This window comes from Triturus cristatus, chromosome 11 (genome assembly GCF_964204655.1).
Source record: "Triturus cristatus chromosome 11, aTriCri1.1, whole genome shotgun sequence".
Classification (NCBI taxonomy): domain Eukaryota; kingdom Metazoa; phylum Chordata; class Amphibia; order Caudata; family Salamandridae; genus Triturus; species Triturus cristatus.
The window spans coordinates 582488154-582511090 of NC_140594.1; the positions used below are offsets into that span (position 1 = coordinate 582488154).

At 45.3% G+C, this 22937-nt stretch overlaps 1 protein-coding gene across 1 annotated transcript in view; it reads right to left on the bottom strand.

Annotated features, from left to right (window-relative positions):
- Positions 1-22937, bottom strand: part of FHIP2B (FHF complex subunit HOOK interacting protein 2B) — a 133646-nt gene that overhangs the window by 16166 nt on the left and 94543 nt on the right. Inside the window, exons 15-16 of the mRNA XM_085633830.1 lie at positions 20903-21043; positions 3955-4055 (exon numbers count right to left, since the gene is read on the bottom strand). Coding sequence (XP_085489956.1) covers positions 3955-4055; positions 20903-21043 — 242 coding nt within the window. The remainder of the gene's footprint in view (positions 1-3954; positions 4056-20902; positions 21044-22937) is intronic.

The window sequence follows — 22937 nt, forward strand, 5'->3', positions numbered from 1 at the left end:
CCGGTCTTGCGGGAGGTGTACGAGGACGCTCTTGAGGTGGGCAGTCTTCCTCCCTCGATGCGCATGGCCCTTATCACGTCCCTCCTTAAACCTGGTAAAGCGGCGACTAGCTGTGACTCTTACCGGTCTCTCTCATTGCTTAACTGTGATGTTAAAATCCTTGCCAAGCTTATTGCCACTCGCATCAATCTGCTACTTCCCAACTTGATACTACCTGACCAAGCTGGGTTTGTGCCCGGTCGGGCAACGTCACATAATCTGCGCACATTCTTTTCCATCTTGAACTCTGTGCATGACGACCTGCCGATGGCCGCAATCTTCCTCGATGCCACGAAGGCGTTTGACTCCCTGGAATGGGATTATGTGTTCCAGGTGCTGGAGCGTATGGGGTTCCCTAGCATATTTATTTCCTGGATTAAGCTCTTATATATCGGCCCTAGAGCGAAAGTACTCGTGAATGGCCGGCTCTCTGATGCATTCTCCATTACCAGGGGCACCAGGCAGGGGTGCCATCTGTCACCTCTGCTGTTTGCCATAGCCATGGAGCCCCTGGCAGCAAAATTGCGGCAGCACCATAAAGACAGAGCGTTGAGATGCTTCCAGAGACAGATACTAATTTCTATGTACGCTGACGATATCACTCTTTATGTGCGTGATCCTAGAGAGAATCTCAATCCGATTCTTCGGGAATTCATCCGCTTTGGCAGGATTTCCGGGGTCCAGATAAACTGGAGCAAGTCTTGCTTTTTCCCCTTGACGCCCTCCACCGCGCGCTTTGGGTTAGATTACCCCCTCGTCTGGTGCGACGGTGACTTCAAATACCTGGGCATAAACATTGAAAAAGACAGGGAGGAGCTCCTGAGGGCCAATTATGGCACGGCAATGTCTCGCATTTCCGATTGCATTACGCGTTGGATTACTCTGCCCCTCTCTATGGCGGGCAGATCATCCCTGATTAAAATGGTGATCTTACCGCAGCTGCTGTATCTCTTTCTGAATATTCCATTTTATCCGGGTGCCTTTTTTTTCTGACAGTTACGCACGGAGCTCATCAGACTCGTTTGGGGCGGTAAATCGCCCCGTCTTCGGTGGGAGACCCTCGTTAAGCCATACAACCAGGGCGGTTTTGGCATCCCCGACTTTGAACTGTATTATTGCGCGGCCCAGGCGCACTACGCCTATTTTTGGATTCGGCAACCTAGATATATGCCCCAACTAGCTGCCGAACACTGGCTAGCACACCCGATTCCTATCGAAGGCGCACTGTATATCCCAGTGGCGGGTAGGGATAAGACGCCGTCCACAGTGGCCAGCACGGTGTCGGCTTGGAGCGACTTGACTGCCAAGATGGGGTTGACTTTGCTGTACGCACCGCTTTTGCCCCTCGCTTATCACCCTGACATGCCCCTGCTTCAGGAGGTTGGCTTCCGGAGGCTGCTTCGAGCTGTCGGTGTGGCGACGTGGGGGGATTTATATCATAATGGCGAATTCCGGACGATGGACCACCTTTGTGAGGGCATACAGCCTTCCCCTCTAGACGTATTCCTGTATCTTCGGCTTCGTCAGGGGATACGGGCGCTCACACCCGACTTTCCACGGGAACCCCCACACATGGCGCCGTTGCAACGAATTCTTCTAGATGAAGCCCCTGTCAAGCTAGTTTCTAAAATATACCGCTCGGTGCACTCCAGCATGATCGCTCCGAGACTGGCAGCGAGGGACAAGTGGGACCGAGAGCTGCAAGCCCCGCTGACGGATAAGCAGTGGGAGTTCTGCCTACTGCAGACAGAGCGCATCTCCTCTAGCAGCAGATTCAGAATCATACATTATAAGTTCATCCATAGATTATATTACACCCCCGTGCGTATGTGTCGTTTTCGACTCAGGGATAATGACCGCTGCGATAGGTGCCACGCTCCTGGGGCTGACTTTCTGCACTTGGCGTGGGATTGCGCGGCAGTGTATCGCTTTTGGGGCTATGTTTGTGAAGCTCTCTCCAAGATGATCAACTCGGTAGTTGAGCCCTCACCCCTTTTGGCCCTGCTGGGATATGTGGAGCCCATACAGGCGGCGCACCGCAAATTCATCGCACTGGCCTTACTGATTGCAAAGAGAAGAGTTGCAGGTCGTTGGGGTCGGGGCAGGGCCCCGAAGTTCAAGGACTGGTTGCGCGACCTAACTTACTGCCAGGAACAGATCGGCACATACGCTGAGCTCTTGCCGACAGCATCGCGCCCCACAGACATCTGGGCTCCATTGCGCTGTTACCTCTTAGCTGAAGGGGCCGCTGAGGAGGGCGGGCTGCCAGAGTAGGGTCCCGTTTTGAAGATGCCCCGCATGCACTGGGAGTTGGATGTCCTGGATCGTTGCCATCTGGGTGGAGGATGGTGGGATACTTCGCACCGAGGGCCACCCCCGCGCGCCTGCATCACACATGGTATGGGTCTGCGAATGGCTGGCGTGGAGGACCGCTTGGCTTCGTGTATCCTCAGTTGCCCTTCTGTGTAACCTGCCAATTGTCCTATTGTACTGTTTGAAGCTACTGTCTGCCTCGATGATGGCTGCCGAGGCCGGTTGTGCCCTTCTACAATGCCTTCCCTTCTTCTACTTCTGCACTGGTAATTATGATATTAGTCTGTTTTATGTCGCACCCTTTTGACCAAGCTGTATGTTGACTTTAAAATGCAAAAAAAAAAAAGTTAAAAAAAAACAAAAACAAAAAAACTGGAGAATGCTGGCACCGTGAGGGAGGTGACTTTTCCTCTCAAGTGGGCCGACCTTCCAGATCCAGCCTCTGAAGCTGGTTCAGAAATCTTCAATAAAGATACAACCTCTTGGATTCTCCTATAAGTAAAGCCTAACTCTCACACTGGATGACCCATCCTACATCATAAAGGGGAAGTGCTTCCATCAAGAGTGCTTCTGACTGTTCTTTTTTGGTTGCAGTTAGTTCAGTCTGTAGATACTGTGAACTACAAGCTTTGTCAGCCTAATATACCTACATGGTCTTCCATAAGGACAGTGTGGTCCTCAGAAGAAATCCTCTTTTGATTAAAGTTTTGCCAGAATACTATATCAACTAGGACACTTTTCGTACAGAATTCGCCTATTTTCCCGAGATCACCCCAGAAGGATTGTCAACCACCCCAATGTTGGAAGAGCTCTTTATTTGCATAAAAAAAACTAATAAGGTTATTTACTGGATACTGTGAATTATGGTGCAGATTTCAGTTAAAAGTAAGCTTCCAAAGCACTAATAACCAACGGGTGGTTCCCTGTATCTTCAAATGCTACCCAGTCAAGGGTGCTTCACCATTTAAGGGCAGACTTGAGCACAGAGTGAGAACCAAGGTGACATAATTTACTTTGCAGCACATGCCACTGTTTCTCATTATTAAAATACTCCACATGCGTCCTATACAATTGCATGTAAGTCATTAGCTTACAATCAGACACTCAATGTGGCTAGACCTGAATAAAGAACTTGGTCCACTGTCAGGTCTCTAAGCTAAAGCCCCGAAATCATATGGAATTCTTTCTAATCTTCTCACAAGTCAATGTATTGGTGCTTCTCAAGGTTACCTCGGCTAGGTCACAATCTTTCTGGCTGTATTGGGCAAACTAGAGTTCAGTGTGTATTCTCCTTTTAATGGACCAGTGACTCTTTGTAGTGTTATTCACTCTAATTGCTTTGAGTATTCACAGCCTTCTTCCAATGTAACTTTCTGCCCTTACACTAATATACAATCCTGCAGTATTCTATAGATACATTTTAATCCCGGTTTGTCAACTTGCATTCTGCTTGAACGATGTGCGGAGTATCAATCTGAGGGAATAAATACTTAGATGTCTGCTGTGTGAGCAGGTGGTGTATATGATGCTCAGAAAGCTTTAGGTGTCAGAGTAGGTGTGCATTTTGAAGGCTACAGAGATGCTTTTAGACCCATCACTTACTGCTCTTCGGAAGAGCTTCCCATTAGTTGTCTTCGGACCAACAGAAGCTTTGCAGGGAATTGGGAGACCCTCTGGATCCTCTGCATCAGATCTGCAATGACCTAGGGAACAAGAGAGGGTGTAAAGTGAACAGCAGAAGGAGAATGATCACTGGGGTAACACAGCAATGGGGTCAGCGGTTGGGTGGAGCGAAGGTTATGTAGACAGGGTACTACATGGGCACACTGCTCAGTACCAAGGACTTTGGTGCAAATCAGTGGGTGGACAGCTGAAGAATCCAAATGGCAAAGTAGTGGCATACTACACAGCAGGGAGAGTAAGAGCTGGGCATCAAAGAAAGAGGCCAAAGAACGTGACCTTTAACTATGGAGGGGGCAGGGAGAGGGCAAATAATGAAGGAGAAAGGATAGTGCAAGTAGTGTTGGAAAAGCAGCAAGATCAGAAAGGAGTGCACGGGAGAGAGTACAAACACAGTAAATAATAGCAGAGGAGGGGATTGGTAGGGTGACAACTGAGCTTTCAGGAGAGCAGATAGCGACTGATGCAACTAGAAATCTCCAGCATTGGTATCTTTTCTTAATTCAGATATTTTCCATCTACAGGTTGGCAAACCTCTGCACACTGACAACTAAGCAGCAATAAAATATCATCAGTATGGATTTAAAATTCTTGCCTACCCACTTCCTTTGTACTCTCTTCCTTTCAGCCAACAATTGGTTGACCTGAAGCTCCAGCTCTGGATGTCAGAATGCCATAGCATGGACAGTTATCATTTGTCGAAATCCTAGCATCTCTCTGGGGAGGAGGGCTGGTTATACGCGAGTCTTTGAAATATACTAATGCTGTAGGACCGCAGTGATAGGTAAGTAATGTTCTCCGTCAGATCTTTCATAGTCACATGAGTTGTAAATAAGAAAAAAACAGTGACTTCAAGGTGGCTTGGTGAGGTTTCAACAAGAAGTTGTTTCCAACGCTATCTGTACCACTTATTTTCCATGCCTAACATCAAACAATTTGACTTTTGAAAACCATTTTTTTCGATCATCAGGTTGTCCAAGTGGGCTTCCTATTCCTCAAGAGAGGAGTCTGTAACTATGGTCAGATCTGTCTCCAGCTACTGGAACACAGCACCTTTCGATAGTCATCTTTCTGGCACTCTTTCACCTGCTGACCACCTGTACCGCCAGTGGTTTCAAAGATGGGAAACATGTACAACAATGCATTGCCCAACCAGGTCTGGGGAAAGTGGAACGCTTGCAGGGCAGGAATCTGCGCTAGCCCCTCGCTGCGGCCCGGTGGCACAACCAGGATGTATAATATCAGGGTAAATTTGGCCAAGGAGCCGCATTAAAATTATGATTGAACACTGTGCACTGTTTAGCGACTTAATGGTAGAAATATACAACTGCTATGTCATAATGATTGGATCTATCCGCAGGGTAGGGGAATCACCCGACGCCTGAACCATGTTGATATTTATGACGGGCAAGAAGATTTAATGTCTATTTTGTCTGAAGGACAAGTAAATATTAGATCACATAAAGAATAAACGATCTGTGGACACTCTGGGACTCACAGCCAATCAAAATGTTGGCAGAAAGCCAGAGCACCTTTGGAGACCTCTGATTGGGCGCTAACCAGTGATTGGCTGTGGGAATTAAACAGCAGAGTCTGTGTTACTGGCGGGCTTGGCAGGCCCAGCAGCTCAAATACGGATTACTGGCACATTGGAAGTGTTCCGCTCTGCAGTCCAAACATTGACCAGAAGGAGCCGGTCTCTACAATGCCACTCAAGTCTTCACGTAAAACCCGGGAGCGGGTGGAGGCGGGTCTCTGCTGTCTGATGCTCCTGGCATGAGAGGAGAACATGAGGGCTTCAGCCAGGGGAGACTGAATGAGGCTCTGGACCGCAGCCTTCCATTGAGGATTTCTTTACTGCGACTGGTGGCCAGAACCAACAACTGACTACAGCTGGTGCTGGTGTTGAAGCCGCGCCTCTCCCTAGCGACCCTTGTGATTGGCAAGCTGGTCAGTCTACAGGTCAACCCAGAGCGGTGGTTACATCTACAGGGAACATCTAGGGGATTCAAACTGGAGGAGCAGAAAGCAGCACGCAAGGCGTCACTAAAGCGGGGACGCTGCTTTAAGTGAACCACCCTGTCTTCCCTTCTCTACATGCAAGTCTCAGGTCAGTGTGTATAGTCCCTTCTCGCTGAATTTATCTTTCCTTCTGCTGCACACTTCCTGCTTAGCGCCTCAACTCCTGTTCTACAAACCTGCCCACCTCTCTTCCCAGCATCCTGTTTGCACACTTCCTTGCATTCTTGTACACTACTTCATCACTGTAGCCCCCCCATCTCCAACTCGGGTCCAACATATTTCCACTCTGTGAACTCACTGCAACCACCATCTGTCTCTTTTCTCCTGGCTAGTAAGCCCGCCAAAAGTGTCTTTTTTGCTACATGCTTACAAGCCACCGCACTACTTTCTCCCTAGGGGCATAGAACATGTAGTGAGTTGGAGACAAAAGGGCCAAGCATGAAACCTGTATTCTGTGTTGTGGATGAGTAGGGCATGGAACCTGTGGCCTGTAATGAGAGAGGGAAAAGACTATTCAGTCTGTATTGAGAGAAATGGGTAATGTGATAAAGCTTATACTGTAAAGGAACAGAAGCAAAGGGTGATGGAGCCTATGATGAGTCAGTGGAAGGGTTATGGACTGTAATTGAGAGGAAAGGGGATGTGTTTAGCCTTTATGGTGAGAGGAATGTGTAAGTTTATAGGTTGCTGTAAAGGAATTTGTGTGGTTGCTTACTACTCATGGGTAGAAGCAGAGGGCAAGTTTACTTAGGAGGCTGTAACCGATTAGTAAAAGCCGCAGCTAAATGATTTAGGTAGTAAAGGGGACAAGTGGATTTTATTACAGGACAAGAAGATTTCTGTAGCACTTTGTCCCTTGGACAAGTACATCTTTTTTAAAATTCTACACCCCTGATACTATCCAATTTTACTATATTATTCTCAAATAGAAAGATATATTTTTTTTAAAACAATGCATTGCCCAATGACTGAGGATGCAGATACTTGGAGGTGAAGTTTTTGCAATTTTCTATGTCACCTTTGCCCCCATAGGTTATTGCAACACTTTTGTTATACTGCACATACTGATACTTCCACCTGATGAAGAAGTACTAGTAGGGTACATTTCCTACTCTAAACATTAGGTTCTATCTGGAATTACTCCCATATCTTTTCTTCTTCATTACCTTTTTGCAGTTACTCCTCATATTTTGAAGAACAAGGGCTCATTGTCACTTTATCAGTATTTGATGGTGAATGAACTGGGTCTGAAGGATGACCTGTACAGTATCCATTTCCTCACTGGGCTAATCTGAACAAGGAGCTTTTGAATGATGTATGAATTAAGGGTTGCCATAAATGTGTTTTTCGTGGGAGTTAGGCTTTGTGGTTATATGCTGGTAGACTCTGAAAGTATTTTGTTTTTGTAAACCTACTTTCTTTTAATTTTTTTTGTGAAGTTTTAATTTTGCTATCCCACTCAAAAATATTTAGCCAGATTGTAGAAAATAGAATATAAATATGGCGATGAAGTTGTGGGGTTATGTGAGCTTACTGTTAACATCACCACTGGTTATACAGACAATGTGGGCAACACCCAAAAGAACAAGTTACTTACATTTGGTAATGCTCTTTCTGGTAGAGACTCTATCTAACTGCAGAGTACTCACTTTTTGACTATTACCCTGGCGTCAGACTGGTTCAGGAAACGTTTTTGAGCAGTACCTCTGCGCAATAGTAGATGGTGCCATGCACCTCCATACGGACACTGTTCCGATCTGGAAAAGGCGGGGGGAGCCTATATGGACACTACTCCTGCATTATAACGTCAGTTGCTTTTGAGACACTCCACGCCCTGGACACAGAGCCCAAACAGAAAACTGGCTTTGGCATTATTTATGGAGAGAGTCAGATTCACAGAACGAGTAGCATGGGATGGGAGGGGAGGAATATGAGGTTAAAGTCTCTACCAGAAAGAGCATGACCAAAGGTAAGTAACGTGCTCTTCTGATACAAACTTCTAACTGCAGATTCCTCACCTTTTAATTAGGTATCAAAGCAGTAGCAATTAGGAGGTAGGTCAGTGAATGTGGCTCATACCAAAAAGTCCTGTAGGGCTGAGCGGGCGAAATGCCCCTCTTGGCAAATCTGGCTGTCCAGTCACTAGTGCTTCGTGAACATAGAGTGATGCCTATTTAGCTACCTGGCAGATACCCAGGGCAGGAACAACACATGCCAATGCAGTGGTAGTGGCCTTGGCCCTGGTGGAATGACCTTGCAGTCCTTCTGGAGAATGCTTCTTGGCCAATGTATAGCAGATCTTCATGCAAAGCATGACTCAGAGGGAGATGGTCCGTTTCTGCACAGCTGTGTCTTTTCTCGCGCCAGCAAACCCCACAAAAAGCGGATTGTCCAGCCTGTGTTTTTTGGTATGATTCAAGTAAAAGCTCAGCACTCTTCCTCCTTAGAAGGGTGAGGCAGAGTAAAGAATAACGGCAGGGTGATAGTTTTGTACACATGGAACGGAGTCACAACTTTAGGCATGAAGGATGCTCCCGTACTCAGAACCAGCTTGTGGGAAGAAGGTGGTGTACATCGTTCAACAAAAAGAGCTTGAAACTCACTGCGCTGGAGTGATGGAGACTAGGAGCACTGTCTTGATGGTGAGGAGCTGCAAAAGACAGCTGTGAAGCAGGTCAAATATATGAGCACCAAGTTAAGATCCCACTGTGGTATGAGGAACGGAGAGGGAGGAAACACGTGTTGCAAGCCTTTCAAAAGACACATCACAACTGGTGATATAAACAATGAGGGATGGTCCGGCAACTGTAATACGTCCAAAGAGTCAAAAGGTACCCTTTAACTGTGCCAAAGCCATGCCATGTGAGAGGCAAAAACAAACAGAATGTTGGAATACTTCACCCTAAATGGGTTAATCTAAAATGTGCAAATCACAAATTTGTCCCAACGACAGGCATATACATTTTTTGTCGAGGGAAGCCTCTATGCCAGCATAACATCAACCCCCTCCGGAGGAAAGTCAAAGGTTTGCAGCTGTTACCACTCAATATCCATGCATGAAGGTGGAGAGTGCCAAGGCCAGGGTGCAAAACCCTGTCATGTTACTGCAACAGCAGGTCCTCCCAGAGCGGTAGGACATATACTCAAGCCCAGAATACCATACTCTCCATGCCCAATCTGGAGCCACTAGCATAACCTGCAGCCAGTTAGTTCTGATCTTCAAAGCTCATGACAGAAGAGCTATTGGCGGGAAGACACACAGTAATCCCAAGAACCACTCTACGCAGAACATGTCTCCTGGTGACGGACACCTTGGAACCTCGAATGCGGAGAACTGTTGACATTGTGCATTCTTGGCTGTGGCAAATAGATTGAGCCAATTGTATTCCCCTTTATGGAAGAAATGCACCACCTCCAGGTGTAACTGCCACTTGTGATCTGCTAGACGTCGCCGGCTGAGTTTGTCCGTAGTATTATTCAAAGATCCTGCCGGGTAGTTCACCACCAGGAAAATCCCTTGATGGTCCAGTAATTTCCAAGGCCCAGGACCCCACTCCACCCAGTTTGTTACAATGCCACAGGGCGGTGGTGTTGTCCGCAAGCACCTGTACTAGCCTTCCTTAGATAGACTGAAGAAGGCTCACAACACCGTGATGGCACGGAGCACCAGGAGGTTGATCTGGAGCCAGAGCTAAGCCAGAGACCAGTGACCTGTGATCTCCACCCCTCCCAGGGGGCCCCCAAACCCAGAAGTGACCAATCGGTCACCACTGTCAACTCTCAATGGGGCAGGGAGAGGGGTCTGCCGTTGACCCAATCGTGGTCCAATAACCACCATTACAGATCTTTTGCAGGCTCCTACAAATTCTGGACATGGTCAGGGTTGTCCCTTTGATGTTTGACCCACTGAAACTTCAGATCCCACTGCAGACCCGCACATACCACCTGGTGTGCTTGACCAGTAGGATGTAGGAGGCCATCAGTCTTAGCAGCCTCAGAATTGGCCTCACTGAGACCCACAACAGAGGCTAAAAGATCCAAAACTCAGAAAAAATGTCCTGAAGGCACAAGACTGAACCATGTCCAGAATGGCTCGGATGAAGGAGAGTATCTGCAAAGGTGTGACTTTGGGACGCTGACAGTGAACCCCAAATATGACAGGAGGTTCGCCGTGGTCTGGCATGGCTGACACCTGCTTAGGGCGAGTTTGTCAAGAACCAGTCATCGGGGTATGGAGAGACTGGGATCCGTGACCTCAGAAAGTGTGTTGCGAACATACCAGCACCTTTGTGAACACCTGAGGTGGGATGGTGAGACCAAAGGGGGAGGGGGCGGGGGGGGGACAACAGCCAACCGAAAATGCCCCTGTCCCACCACGACCACAGGAAGCGCAGAAGGGCCTGCAAGACGGGTATATGGAAATGGGCATCCTGCAAGTCGAACGCCACCATCCAGTCTCCAGTGTCAAGACCAGTGTGAGCATCTTGAAGTTTTCCTTCTAGAAGAAGGCCTAAAATAGGACAAAGGCTTCCATCCTTCTTTGGCAACAGAAAGTAGCAGGAATAACAACCAAACCCTACTTCTGGCACAGGCATCATCTCAGTAACTCTTTTGGCCAAAGGAGCTTTCACTTCTTGCTGTAAAACGGACAGATGGTTCTCTGTCAGTCGTTCTGAGGATGATGGGCAGTGTGGCAGAGAGGCAATGAAGAGCAATGTGTACCTCTTTTGGACTATCTGCAGGCCCACCGAAGCTATTGTCTGCCAACCCGGCGAGAATAGTTGGATCCTGCCTCCAACCGGGTTGCTATGCTCCACAACGGGTACGCTAAAGGAAGAAGGTGCAGTGAGGTGAGGGGGGAGAGTGCGGGGCGCAGTTGACTTAGTGGTTCATTGGACTTGACCGCTGAGGCGGTAGGCACTGTGGCCTCAACCTCAAAACTGCTGGGTACCCTCCTGAGGCTGAATTTCCTTCCAGTGCGGGAAACCTTTGTCTTGTCCCCAAACATGCCAGACAAAGGACATGTCCATGATGGATGAATGAAAATGGCCTGAAAATCAAGTTGACCACAGACCGGTGTGGCGGGGAATCATGATGCTGGTACCAATGACTCGCCTGATGGAATTGGTGGTGTGTAATCCACAACGATTGGTAAACTTGGCTGCATCATTATCTTCCTCTATGGCTTGGGTTAGGACAGGTCAGAGACTCTCTAGGACACCAGGGAGGATTTGAGCCACTGAATCACAAAAAGTGTGGGAATAGCGGCCCAGCAGGCAAATGGCATTCATGGACCAGATGGTCAAGTGGTAAGAAGAAAATACTCTCTTCCCAAAGGACTCCACTCATTTAGACTCCCAACCTGGGGGGAGTAGCCGGAAAGGCATTTGGGTTTGTTCAACAGGTAGACTTATGCACCACCAAGCTTTCAGGGAGGGGGGATAAGACAAAAATGCAGGGTCGTCCAAGGCAGGGCGGTTGCGTCTGGCAATTTAGCGCATGACTGAGGAGGCCAGAACATGGTTTGGCCCAGGACCCTAAGAGAGTATCTTCAACTGCCTCATTGAAGGGGAAGACGGCTCAGAAGATGTTTGCCCTGGCTGGAGCACTTCCATCAAAACATTGGTTTTGACCTTGTAGATGGGAAGCTGGAGGTCAAACTTCGAGGCTCCAGGATCCTGCATGGAGCATTGCACCAGAGGAGGAGTCAGTGCTGGGGGCCCAGTGGTGAATTCGGCGAGTCTAAGTGGTGCTGAGGGCAAACTTGATGCGATATCCTAGGAGCAGGGCTTTTCAGCTGCTTGGAGCTTATAAGTGCACCAGAGGAAGTTGGTAAGGATCCGAAGATTATAGCTAGGCTTTCCTGTTTTCAGTTTCTATTTTTAGTAAATTCTGGTGGGGTTTTTTCAGTTTTTTCAATACCTTAAAAAAACAGTGGTTATCAGTGGTTACACATTTTCGCGCCGTTAAAAACAACAGAAACAGTGTTTTCCAGTGTTTATGGAATTTTAATTTAATTTTCATTATTGCTTGCCATCCGCACTGATAGTGCATGTGTATAGATAGCCTGTGCACAGGGTATATGAGGTCCAAATACATTTTTACTGCATCAAAATGGACTACAAAGTCAATAGCATTCTTCATTATCTCTGAAGATTGTAAACATGCTTTCAGCATACCATCTAGCAAGTGACAAGGATCTCTTCCAGGGAAGCACTGCAGCTCAGGTATCGATTTTGACAGGCCGTCATACAATTTTCATATACGTAGCTGAATTACTGCAAATACAAACACTATCACTCCAACCTTTATTGAACTTGGGAGGAACCTTTTTCAGCAGCATTCCATGTGACACTGCGTTCCATGTTTACTAAACATCTGGTATCATGTTTTCACCACTATCTCAGATGCTTGGTGACAACATTCTTTTCAGATCTACCTGTCGCTACATCTTGCATTGAATGTTTAAAGCCTGGGGAGTATGGCAATTCACTTACAAGCAATACTGACTCACTAGAAAAGGGGGATGATGTATCAAAGGATTTCACCTATTCTCTGTCTGTGGGTAAATGTGATGATACATATTGGGAAAGATTCTTATGAAACCAGCCATTTTACCTATCAGTGAAATCAAATGTAGCCAAAATATCAAATATGATTTTGATATTTCCTGATTCTCTACAGTTTATAAAATAAGTAAGACCTAAAACATGCATCTAAACACTGCATCTTTCGACCAAAGACCACAAAACTGAAAAAGCAGAAGGAAGAAGACACAATGTTTTAGTGACATCCCTAAAGAACAAAACTCAAGCAGAGTAATGTTAGCCCAGTCTTTCTTGATGCTACCTTGTATAACAAAGTTACATTGTATTGGCCCCCTTCAGGAAAAAAAAATGACTCTTTCACTCATCTTTTCCATTCTTTGAATGGCATTTAGTTTGTGGTTGTAAAGGTGTTTTTTCAGTGTTTATATGTTTACACCGGGGATGGCTATTTTCCTTTCAGTGGGGTTTTATCAGTTATTATAGGTTTAAACCTAAAACCAGATAGCCTAATTATAGCCTTGCCTGCTTCAGTGTCGCAGACGGCCACGGAAGCTCGGGTTGTGCCAGCACATCTTGTAGAATGGGCTGTGATGTTAACGACTTTGGGAGCGAGATCAAGAGGCATGGCGATACCCTCGCACCTTCTCAGGAGAATGTGTGTGGCAGGAAGGGGCCAAGTCTTGCTTAGATTATTTAACGCTTTTTCTTAGACCTACCTGAAGACTTGCAGTGCAATGACGACTGATCTCGGAATGAGTCTTGTGACTTGTGGATGGTACTAGGACTGGGATTGGCCCTTCAACTTGGACTGATATCATTGCAGAGTCTTCCAGTGCTTGGCAACAGAGTTTCGCCTCACGGTCTTGTATGGCCTTCAGGTTCAACGCAGGCCTTAGAGTCGCAGCTCGAGCCCAGACACTACAAGCAAACCTGATAAGGATCTTCCACAGACATTTGTTTGCGACAGTCCTTATAGGGCTCAAAACCCATTGTTTTAGGAGTTGACATTTCACATGCACACAGAAAATCTTTGCGGTAAAGTGCCTCAAAGAGATGAGAGGTAGCTCCAAATATGCGTTTGGTGGCACGGAAAATAAGAGCTGATGTCAACATACAGAATAGGCACCTCTATAGGCTCTGCATGACAGGATGGTGATGTAAAGGGAAGAACTGGCAAAGCAAGGGCTGCCTTGATTCAGCTAAGGAAGAACTGGAGCTCCAAGGGCCTAACGATGCAAACCAAGATTAGGCTTTTTAACAGCTTCAACACCTTTCTAAAACAAATCGTCCAAATCCACTGGCCAAATGCCATCAGCAACATCAGCCTATGGTAGCTGCTCTTTCCAACTCCATGCTTATGAAGAAATCATGAAAAGATGCTTGGGCTAGATAGGTCACATTCTCCGCAAGCCAGTATTAAACACCACCAGGCAAGCGTGACCCGGAACCGTCAAGGGAAAAGGAAAAGAGGAAGGCTAACAAACACATGGCGCTGAGGAGGCCTCCTGGCTGACTGCAAGGAGATGGGTTACACCTGAAGTCAGACTGAAAGAAAAGTAAAGGACAGAGATGGCCGGAGAGTCCTTGTTGATGGCCTATATCTCAGGAGGGGTAGTAGATATAAGTAAGTATGTTGTTTCTTGAGCAGACCAGTATCAATGCCGTACGCACCACCTTCCAGTTTGCAAAGTTAATGCAGAAAAAAAGTTTCCAGATCTAGTCTGATAACTGATGAATATTTAAAATGTGAGGAATCTGAGGTTAGAAAACTCCATCAGCAAATCACTTACTTGGATGCTTTTCCCAAGCTCAACAGCTAGATGGATGAATAAACCATAGCATGTGAATCTAGAATAGGCCATGTAGGAAAGTGCCCCTTTTTGAAATGGTCACCCCCACTTTTTGCCTGGTATCTGATGAAATTTTGACAAAAGTGCACTTGGTTCCTGCTATCCATGTTCGCAGTGCCAGATCTCTTTCCCTAAAACTGTACAATTGTTTCTTTAACTGGCAGTACCCTTAGCACCCCTTGTAAGTCCCTAGTAAATGGCACCCCTGGTACCTAGGGAAAGGAGGCTAAAGAGGATCCCTAAGAGCTACAGCATGTATTGTGACACCCTAAGGGACCCCTCAGCACCAGCATACAAACTGCCATTGCTACTAGTGTGCTGGCTGAGACCTGTGTGACACCACAGATAAATTTCTGACCCCTCGCAGGTTCCAGCCTGTGCTATCTGAAGGCAGAAACAATGCCTGCTCCGGCCTGAGGTGTTGTCACCTCCTCCCAGCAGGATGGCTAAGTGATCAGCATATCAAGGCAGGAGGCTACAAAAGCTTCCCCAGAAAGGGGAAATGCCACCCCCTACCACGGGCCCAGGACAGGCTGGAAAATAAGCTAGTCAGAAGGCCTGTGACCTGTCATGCTAGTACCAGCCCTAAGGTGGGCTACCTGAAGTGGACACGACTTTTAGAATTCCACAACTTAGTTTTTGGCGGAATTAGGATCTTTGGGTCAGGGTTATACCCACATCCCACAGAAAGTGGTCAAACAGAGGGTGCAGACACCCTAAAGGCAAGTAGCCCATTGGCTGCTACCTGTCACTCCATGTAACAACCCTAAATTGAGTATTTAGGTGGCACCCCTGACACCAGGAACTCAGATTCAATGGACCAAGAAGAGAGAACAACAAACACCCATGAGAAAATCAGGAACCCAAGACTGACTGTGGACTTTTTTGTGTCAAACCCTGCTTGCCTGCACCATTTCTCGACAATCATGACCAGCGACTTCTACTGCAGCTGACCAGCTTCCAAGAACCCCAGGAGACTGCCAGCCCTTCGCAAGTTACCAGCAATCTCCCTTGGATTGGAGGAAGTACTCCCCTGTAGTCCACAGGGACTGAGAAGAAAAGTCTGGTTCACCAAGTTACAGCTCACCGGCCACCCTGACGCTGCAGCCCCTCAGGAAGGACGTTCCTGAAAGTCAGATCTGTACTCCACCAAGTGAGAGGACACCAGGACCAACCTGAGCCGCACAGGACCAATGCCCGGGATACTGGACCCCTTGCAGCAAACAAAGACTGAGAATCCAATCCGGACTCCAACAACACAGAGACCAAGCGGCCATCGAGGAAAGTCAGCACCGCCGAGACCCACTTCTAGAGTGACCCAGCTGTCCTGATTCTGCACCCTTAAATGGCAAAACCGATGACCGAAAGACTCCAGGATGCACAGAGCCTGGCTGACCTCTTTGCTCAGCACCCGAGCCCTCCAGTCTGGGTCCCAACCAACTGACTTGGCTCCCTTGACCTCCGGACCCCTGAGACCAGAGCCCCAGTTGGGGTCTTTCGGACTTGTCCGCAGGTCTCTTCTGCGGCCTGTTTCTAGGTGGCCTCCCTTCTCTTAACTGGCGTAGCGTGCACAGCTACCAACGCAACCAGCACCTATGCACCCGTACGCCCCAGGACAGGTAACTAGTAACTAACTGCTGGTAGTACTTTGGATCTTGGCCCCCTAAAGACCTTAAGAACCAAAAGAGAACACCCAGAAGCCGACCGTAAATACCTGTATGGTATCTATGCCTTTTCTCCCATAGGAAAGTATTGTGTGTAAAGATGCATTTAAGTAACTGTTTTACTTACCTGCAAAATTCAATATTTAAAAAAGTACTTATTTGCTATCGAATTCTGGTATCAAAATGTATATAAAAATACGACTTATTTTTCTAAATTGGTCTCGGATTTGTTCTTGATTGTGTGTCTTATTTATTTCCTCTGTGAGTACAAGAACTGCTTAGCACTACCCTCTGATACGCCTAACTGCTCGCCCACACTACCACAAAAGAGAGCCTTTGGGAAATTACCGGTGCCTCTATGAACCAATTGGGGTTTGCCTGGACACGTTACATAGTGTACCTCCATTTGGTCCACTATATAAAGAGCCAGTTTCCTACAGGCTTGTGCTGCAGAACTATCTAATTAAATTCTTGCTCAGTGCAGCCACCAGAGCAGTTCCTCATTTCCACAGGCAGCAAAATTAGATTTTTCTTCACTGTACCCAATTAACCATTCTGTCCATCAATTTAGAGGCTAAAATCTATCCATCCATCCGTCACAGGGAGTACTTGGACAGATAGTCCGGTGGAAAGAAAACTTGGGAGATAACTTCGGTGGTACAAGGGAAGTAAGATATACAGGGAGTGTGACACATAGGTACAGAGGACCAAGGGAGTGTTCCCAAAGCAGAGTAACATAGAGGTGAGTAATAGCGCAAATAGGGGAAAAGAGACAATGCTCTATAGTGCAATGAAAGGAGTGCAATTTGAACATTCAGACTCAATACATCCCAGACAAGAGACTGAGCAGTCACAACTGTCTAAGAAGACTTTAGTAAGCACACATTTGGTCAAATGGAAAGGAACAAGACCACTGACTGAATAGAGATCAATTACTAATCTAAACCCCCGCCCCGCCAAGACACTCCATTGCCTAAACCCACAGATCTGCCCATAAGAACCTAAGCACTCTGAGGCCAAGAAACTGGCATACTATAAACTTTGAAAAAAACACGTAAAAGAAAATACCACCAGTGAACTGTTTAAGGTATTGGCATTTTAGAGACAAAGGTTTTCACATATTGTGACTATCAGGGCATGTTGACTGAAGAAGTGGACGGCTTGAGAAGAAATCCATTCCTTGGGTAAGACCAGTCATTGATCTTTTTATACCTTACAAGATGTTTTAACCAAAAGGTATATTGCCTCAATTAGGGAAAACGTGAATCTCCTAGTAAATGCATTCATATTGTGGACCTTCCTGGTTGATATTTCTTTGATTGCATGTCTGGCAAAGTTTGAAATTTGACCTTTTATGTCATGGTGAATAAAAACATTTTCTCTCTTCACTATGAGAGAGCCGATGTAACAAATATATTATTTTGAATTAAAATACATCATTTAATCTTTATTTGAATACTAGTGGTATACATAAAAGCAAATTAAAACACAGTTAAAGAACTATGTGCAACAATTCCTTCATTTCCCTTAAATAAATAACTAGCTTTAGAGAAGGTCCGAGGTGATAGCAACCTTCCTCCTCATAAGACCAAAAGTAAAAAACAAGTTAGATAGGGTACTTGCAATAATTCAATAAAATGAATTCAGTAAAATGTGTTAATACGCTGTAACATACTTTTCCTTGTATAAACGACTAGCTTCAGAAATAATTCCACTCGAAGGCAAACCTTCTCATTGCTTAGCTCAAAAAACGCAGATTATGTACGGTACATACAACAATTCATTAAAATTAATTCAGGAAAGTTTGTTAATACATTATGACATACTTTTCTTTAAATAAATGTCCTACTTCAGAAATAATTCAACTTAGTAGCAAACCTTCTTATTGCTTAATAATTGCGAATATCTCAAGGCCACCCTACATTGATCAAAACAATTATTCCAATAAGAATGTAAAAAAAATGCGGCTGGACACATTTACCCAAAAAAAGCAAAGAAGGGTTTGCTCCAAGGCACCATCACAAGGGTAGAAGCCCCTCAAAGTATCATTAGAATATCCTAGGGGGACCTAGAGTAGATGCTGAACCATACCTGCCCTAAAATGGAAGTGAAGTGGCCTTTCCCATCTCCCCAGTTTCTTGGTCAGATACGGCACCATACACACAGTCTCCTTCAGGGCACAATAATTGGAAACTGTGACCTTGCGGCATTCAAACCCCTCCCTCTAAAGGAGTCGTTTCCCACCAAAATGCAATTTTACAACCTTTTTATCTGAGGAGGATAACAAAGCAGGGAAATCGAACAGCTTGAGAAGCTTTGATCTTTCAGGAAAGCGCAGACGTAGGCCAACCAGGGTATTGTGCTGCCTCTATCCTCTTGAAGACAACCATGATATTTCAGGCCAGCTGCAGGGTTGGCCCAAACTGATATCTACAATAGAATAGGGGCCAATTTAATCCGATCCTCAAGAAGGGCAGACCAAGTTCACTAGCGGGGGTCTGGCACAGAAGTGGCCAACATATAGGGTTCTCCTCAACCTGTAAGGGATGACAGGTGGTATAGCCCAGGATCCCAGCACTGTAACATGCGATAGCAACACACTGCCTTAACAAGCAATAGGAACACACTGAGAATTGTAAATAGTAATAAGGGGGGACAAAGCCGTACGATCTACTGGCCATGGGAGATTCAGGAGGGTCCCAGATGCCCTCTATAGGAACAGGCACAAACATGAGCACCCTATGCACCTGAACAGTCGAACATAATAACCAGGTGAGGGAAAGTATACACACTAGTTGCTTTCCATTGCAAACTACAGAGGACACATTGTGCGTTTAAGACCACACGCCATAATGCAAGATTCACTAAAATCTGTGGTCGAATTCAGGATGGTCATAAATTAGACAAAGGAATCCACCAGCCGCTGAAGTGAAATGGGAATGCGAGCCATTAAAACCACATCATCAGCGTAATTAATGCGGGCAAGGTTGCACAGCCCATTTTCGGCACATGATGGCATTCAAGAGAAATGGAGTCAGATTATTGATACGTAAAATAAACAGCAATGGTGCCATCACACAGCCCTGCCGCGCTCTATGTTCAAGACACTGAGAGTTCCTTATCTTGGCAAAACCACCTCTAACCCTCAGATGATCATGTAATGAACGCAAAGAATTTACTAGGGCAACATCCAGCCCCATATCCAACAGCACCCTCCGTAGCTTACTACGGTTCCCTCTATTGAATACTGTTAATAGGTCCATAAATGCTAGGTTCAGTCGGCTGTGCCTAACAGTATCATTCTCAAAAATGAGGTAAAGATTAAGGCACTGCTCCACTGTGAGCCCTTTAAAATCATATTGGCTAGGGTGCAGAATTTTGTTCTCACCAGACCAATCATGGATTCTGTTAAAGATGATCCTAACCAAAATCTTTACCGAGGTGTCGATCAGAGAAATGGGACAGTAGCACTTATGGGTCGTTCTATTTTCCTTCTCAAAATTAGGCACAATCGTTGAGAAAGACCAGGACCTCGAAAGGTTATTGGCCTACAGATTACTGACTAGTCAAAAGTGGTGTTCAGAGTTCTGGGTTACATTTAACCAGATCTAAAAGGTACCTCGTGCGGCCCTTGGGATTTGGAGCTGTGCTTTTGACAATGGCATCTTCCACTTCTGGAGAATACTAATTTTGGATGCAGGGTAGGCAAATAAAAAAAAAATCATCAGGCATTAAATTATGCTCAGATGCACCATATATGGCGCAAACAAATGCTTGACCCTATCAGTGGCATTAATGTTGATACAGAAGTTAAGAACAGATGTTATAATTACTGAGGGTGCTCCAAAACGCTTTATGATTTTTTTGGGGTGGTGGAATTATGAGATGATCCCGGTCGTCATTGTTAAATTGTTGTGAAATTAAATGGGACTGTTTCCTTCTTGACAATAAAATCCTAGAGATTTTTCGAGGCAGCCAGAGTAAGTATGCCATATACAAATTTTACACATATTAGGAATATTGTTAACCGCTCGAGTTTAAATTCAGCTGATTTTTATGTGACTTGGATCCTACGATATATGGCGAGATTAGAACTTAATACAAATATTTCAGGAACACAAACTATTTTCATTGGTAAATTTTATGAATGATGGGTGATCGTATGCATTTGCTTTAAAAGTGTTTGCACAATGATGTACATAATCTGCTGTCGTCAACATTGCAATTGTGGATGAATACAAATCCATCCCTTTTATTATACTTTTTTAATAGTGCATTTTCAGTAAGAACGGTTTTTCGCATTTGCCCACCATGAAATGAGCAATGTTTGCACTTACAGTGGCCTGCTCACTGCTCACTCAACTACAAGGTCATGTGCCATTCAAAGTTCAGTTTCTCAAATCTGATTTTAATCTGGCAATCCAACATGCAAAGAGGTTACATTTCTCTGTGTGTAAGAAAATGACAGGCAAAGCAGATTTGTAACCTCCTGAGCAATCTATCACTGCCATCCGAGTTAGGATATGTGATTCCGAAAGCTTATGAACTGTACTTTGAGGCATTTTGTTTCGAGATTTATCCCAAGTAAAAGAGTTCACAACCTAAAAATAATTATAACATTGTGGGGTAGAGTCAGTCACAAGTCTTTCAGATGCATTGAGAACATAGTAAACCTCTCAATTTTTCTAGACATTAGCCAACCTTTAACATTTTTAATGTAATAAGATTTTTAAGCTTGCCAGTCGGTACGGAAACAGATATGAGTGTGGGACATCAGGCCACTTACCCGGACCAACACGGAGAAGAGAGACCTGCAGCCAGGAGCCAGGTTCGCGTAAGGGTCCAGCAGGTACTCGTGCATGTGAGGATGGGGAAAGAGTGCCAGCTTAGACAGGACAGACGTCACTTGTAAGTTCAACTCGTAAGGCTGCAAAATATAAAAGTATGAAGGAATTGAAATGGCGGCTCCTTGCAGTGCTACCAAAAGTCTAGGACCCAGAAGAGAAATATCCGCACTTCACACACATGAAGTGAGATAAACCAACATTTGTGGACAAGAAATACTGATTGGTTAGAGCAGGCATCCCCAACACCTCCAAGTTAGATGACTAGTGGAGGACAGGAAGAAAGGATGGACACCAAAGGATGGATGATAAGTGCAGGGAAAAAGAGAACGGATGGCACAGGCAGGAGAGCTCCATAAGAAAGACGGGCAAAACCTGAACCTGGACAACCCATCTCACCATCTCTCCTGCAGGGAAGATGTGTGCACATAAAGGACAAGGCTCTACATTAGGTGCAGTAGATGGAACTAGGGACACATTCAGCTGACAATTAGTCTGACGAATGACACAGCACCAATATCACTGCCGATGCACAGTTTTCACGATATTTGTGTGATTTGGGTCTTGATATTGTCAGGTGTACCTGTCCATAATGTCAGATGGATCTGGATCGAATGGTTAAATTTTCCAATAAATGAGAACACATTTATTATAATCATGTTTAAATTTTAATGTATAATTCCTACCTTACCACTACATAAATCTTCACAATTTGTGAATGAGCATTCCAAAATTCCAAAATTGAGTTTAACAAATATAAGTCGCAATCCTCAAAAAAGTGTTTTTGCTTTTTTGATTATCAACTCAGTTTTCACAGGGTAACTGGGTAGCTTTGATGAGCTCTATGAGCTGGGATTGGCACCAAGCTACTGTTTACAGCTGGGCAACAATATACCTCATTGATGCTTGTAATATGATGTCTTACATTGATCCTCACATGCATATTACCAATAAAAAAAATTCCAGCAAGAATGTTACAGAGGGAATGGGAATTGAATCACACATGAGAATCCATAAAAATCCAATGTAGGAGAATGTTTGCCATTTTTCAACTCCTTTTTCCGAAATCCAAGGACATTCAATACCTTTCATTTTTCTACATATCATGAATCATTCTATGAAGTAATTCTGAACAATGCAGGGAGCGCTACAAAATATCAATTAAGCACTTGAGTGCTTCAAATTATATGATCATTAAATTAATCATCATTCTGTCAGTCAAGATGGAAAGTTGTTCATTCAATTCATAGATATACGAGAGCCATAAGGTTGAATCTTCAAAAGACTTTTATTCTTCATATACACATATCCAGCCTAGCCAATGCGTTTCTTCCCTCCAAGTGAACTTCATCATGGCTAAGGAAAATGCTACTTACCAGTATGCATCTGTTCTTGGCATGTAGAGCTGCAGATCCACTCACTTTGCATTAGATCGCCATCTGGTGTTGGGCTCGGATGCTTGCACCTTGTTGTTGTCTTGGAAGAAGTCTTTGTAGTCACGAGATATGTGACTCCTCCCTTGGACAATAGTGCCATGGGCATCGACTCCATCCTCAGATTGTTTTTTGCCATGCTGGGAAATGATAGAGTTAGTGGAAAAGAAAGAGATGTCCATGTGTGTATATCTAAGTAAGATAGTACTGGAACAGATACAGGTCCCGGGGAGGTGGGTGGGCTTGTGTGGATCTGCAGCTCTACATGCCAAGAACAGATACATACTGGTAAGTAGCATTTTCCGTTCGAGGCAAATGAGCTGCAGATCACACACTTTGCATAGACTGTACATCAGTATCTCACCTAGCGGTGGTCACCTGTATCGGTTGCAGTAGTTTGAAAGAGTGTTTTAAAAACAGCTTGGCCCACAGAAGCTTGTTGCTTGGCCTGCACGTCAACACAATAGTGTTTAGTGAAGGTGTGTGTTGTAGACCATGTTGCTGCCTTACAAATGTCTTCTATGGGAATTTCCCTAAGAATGCC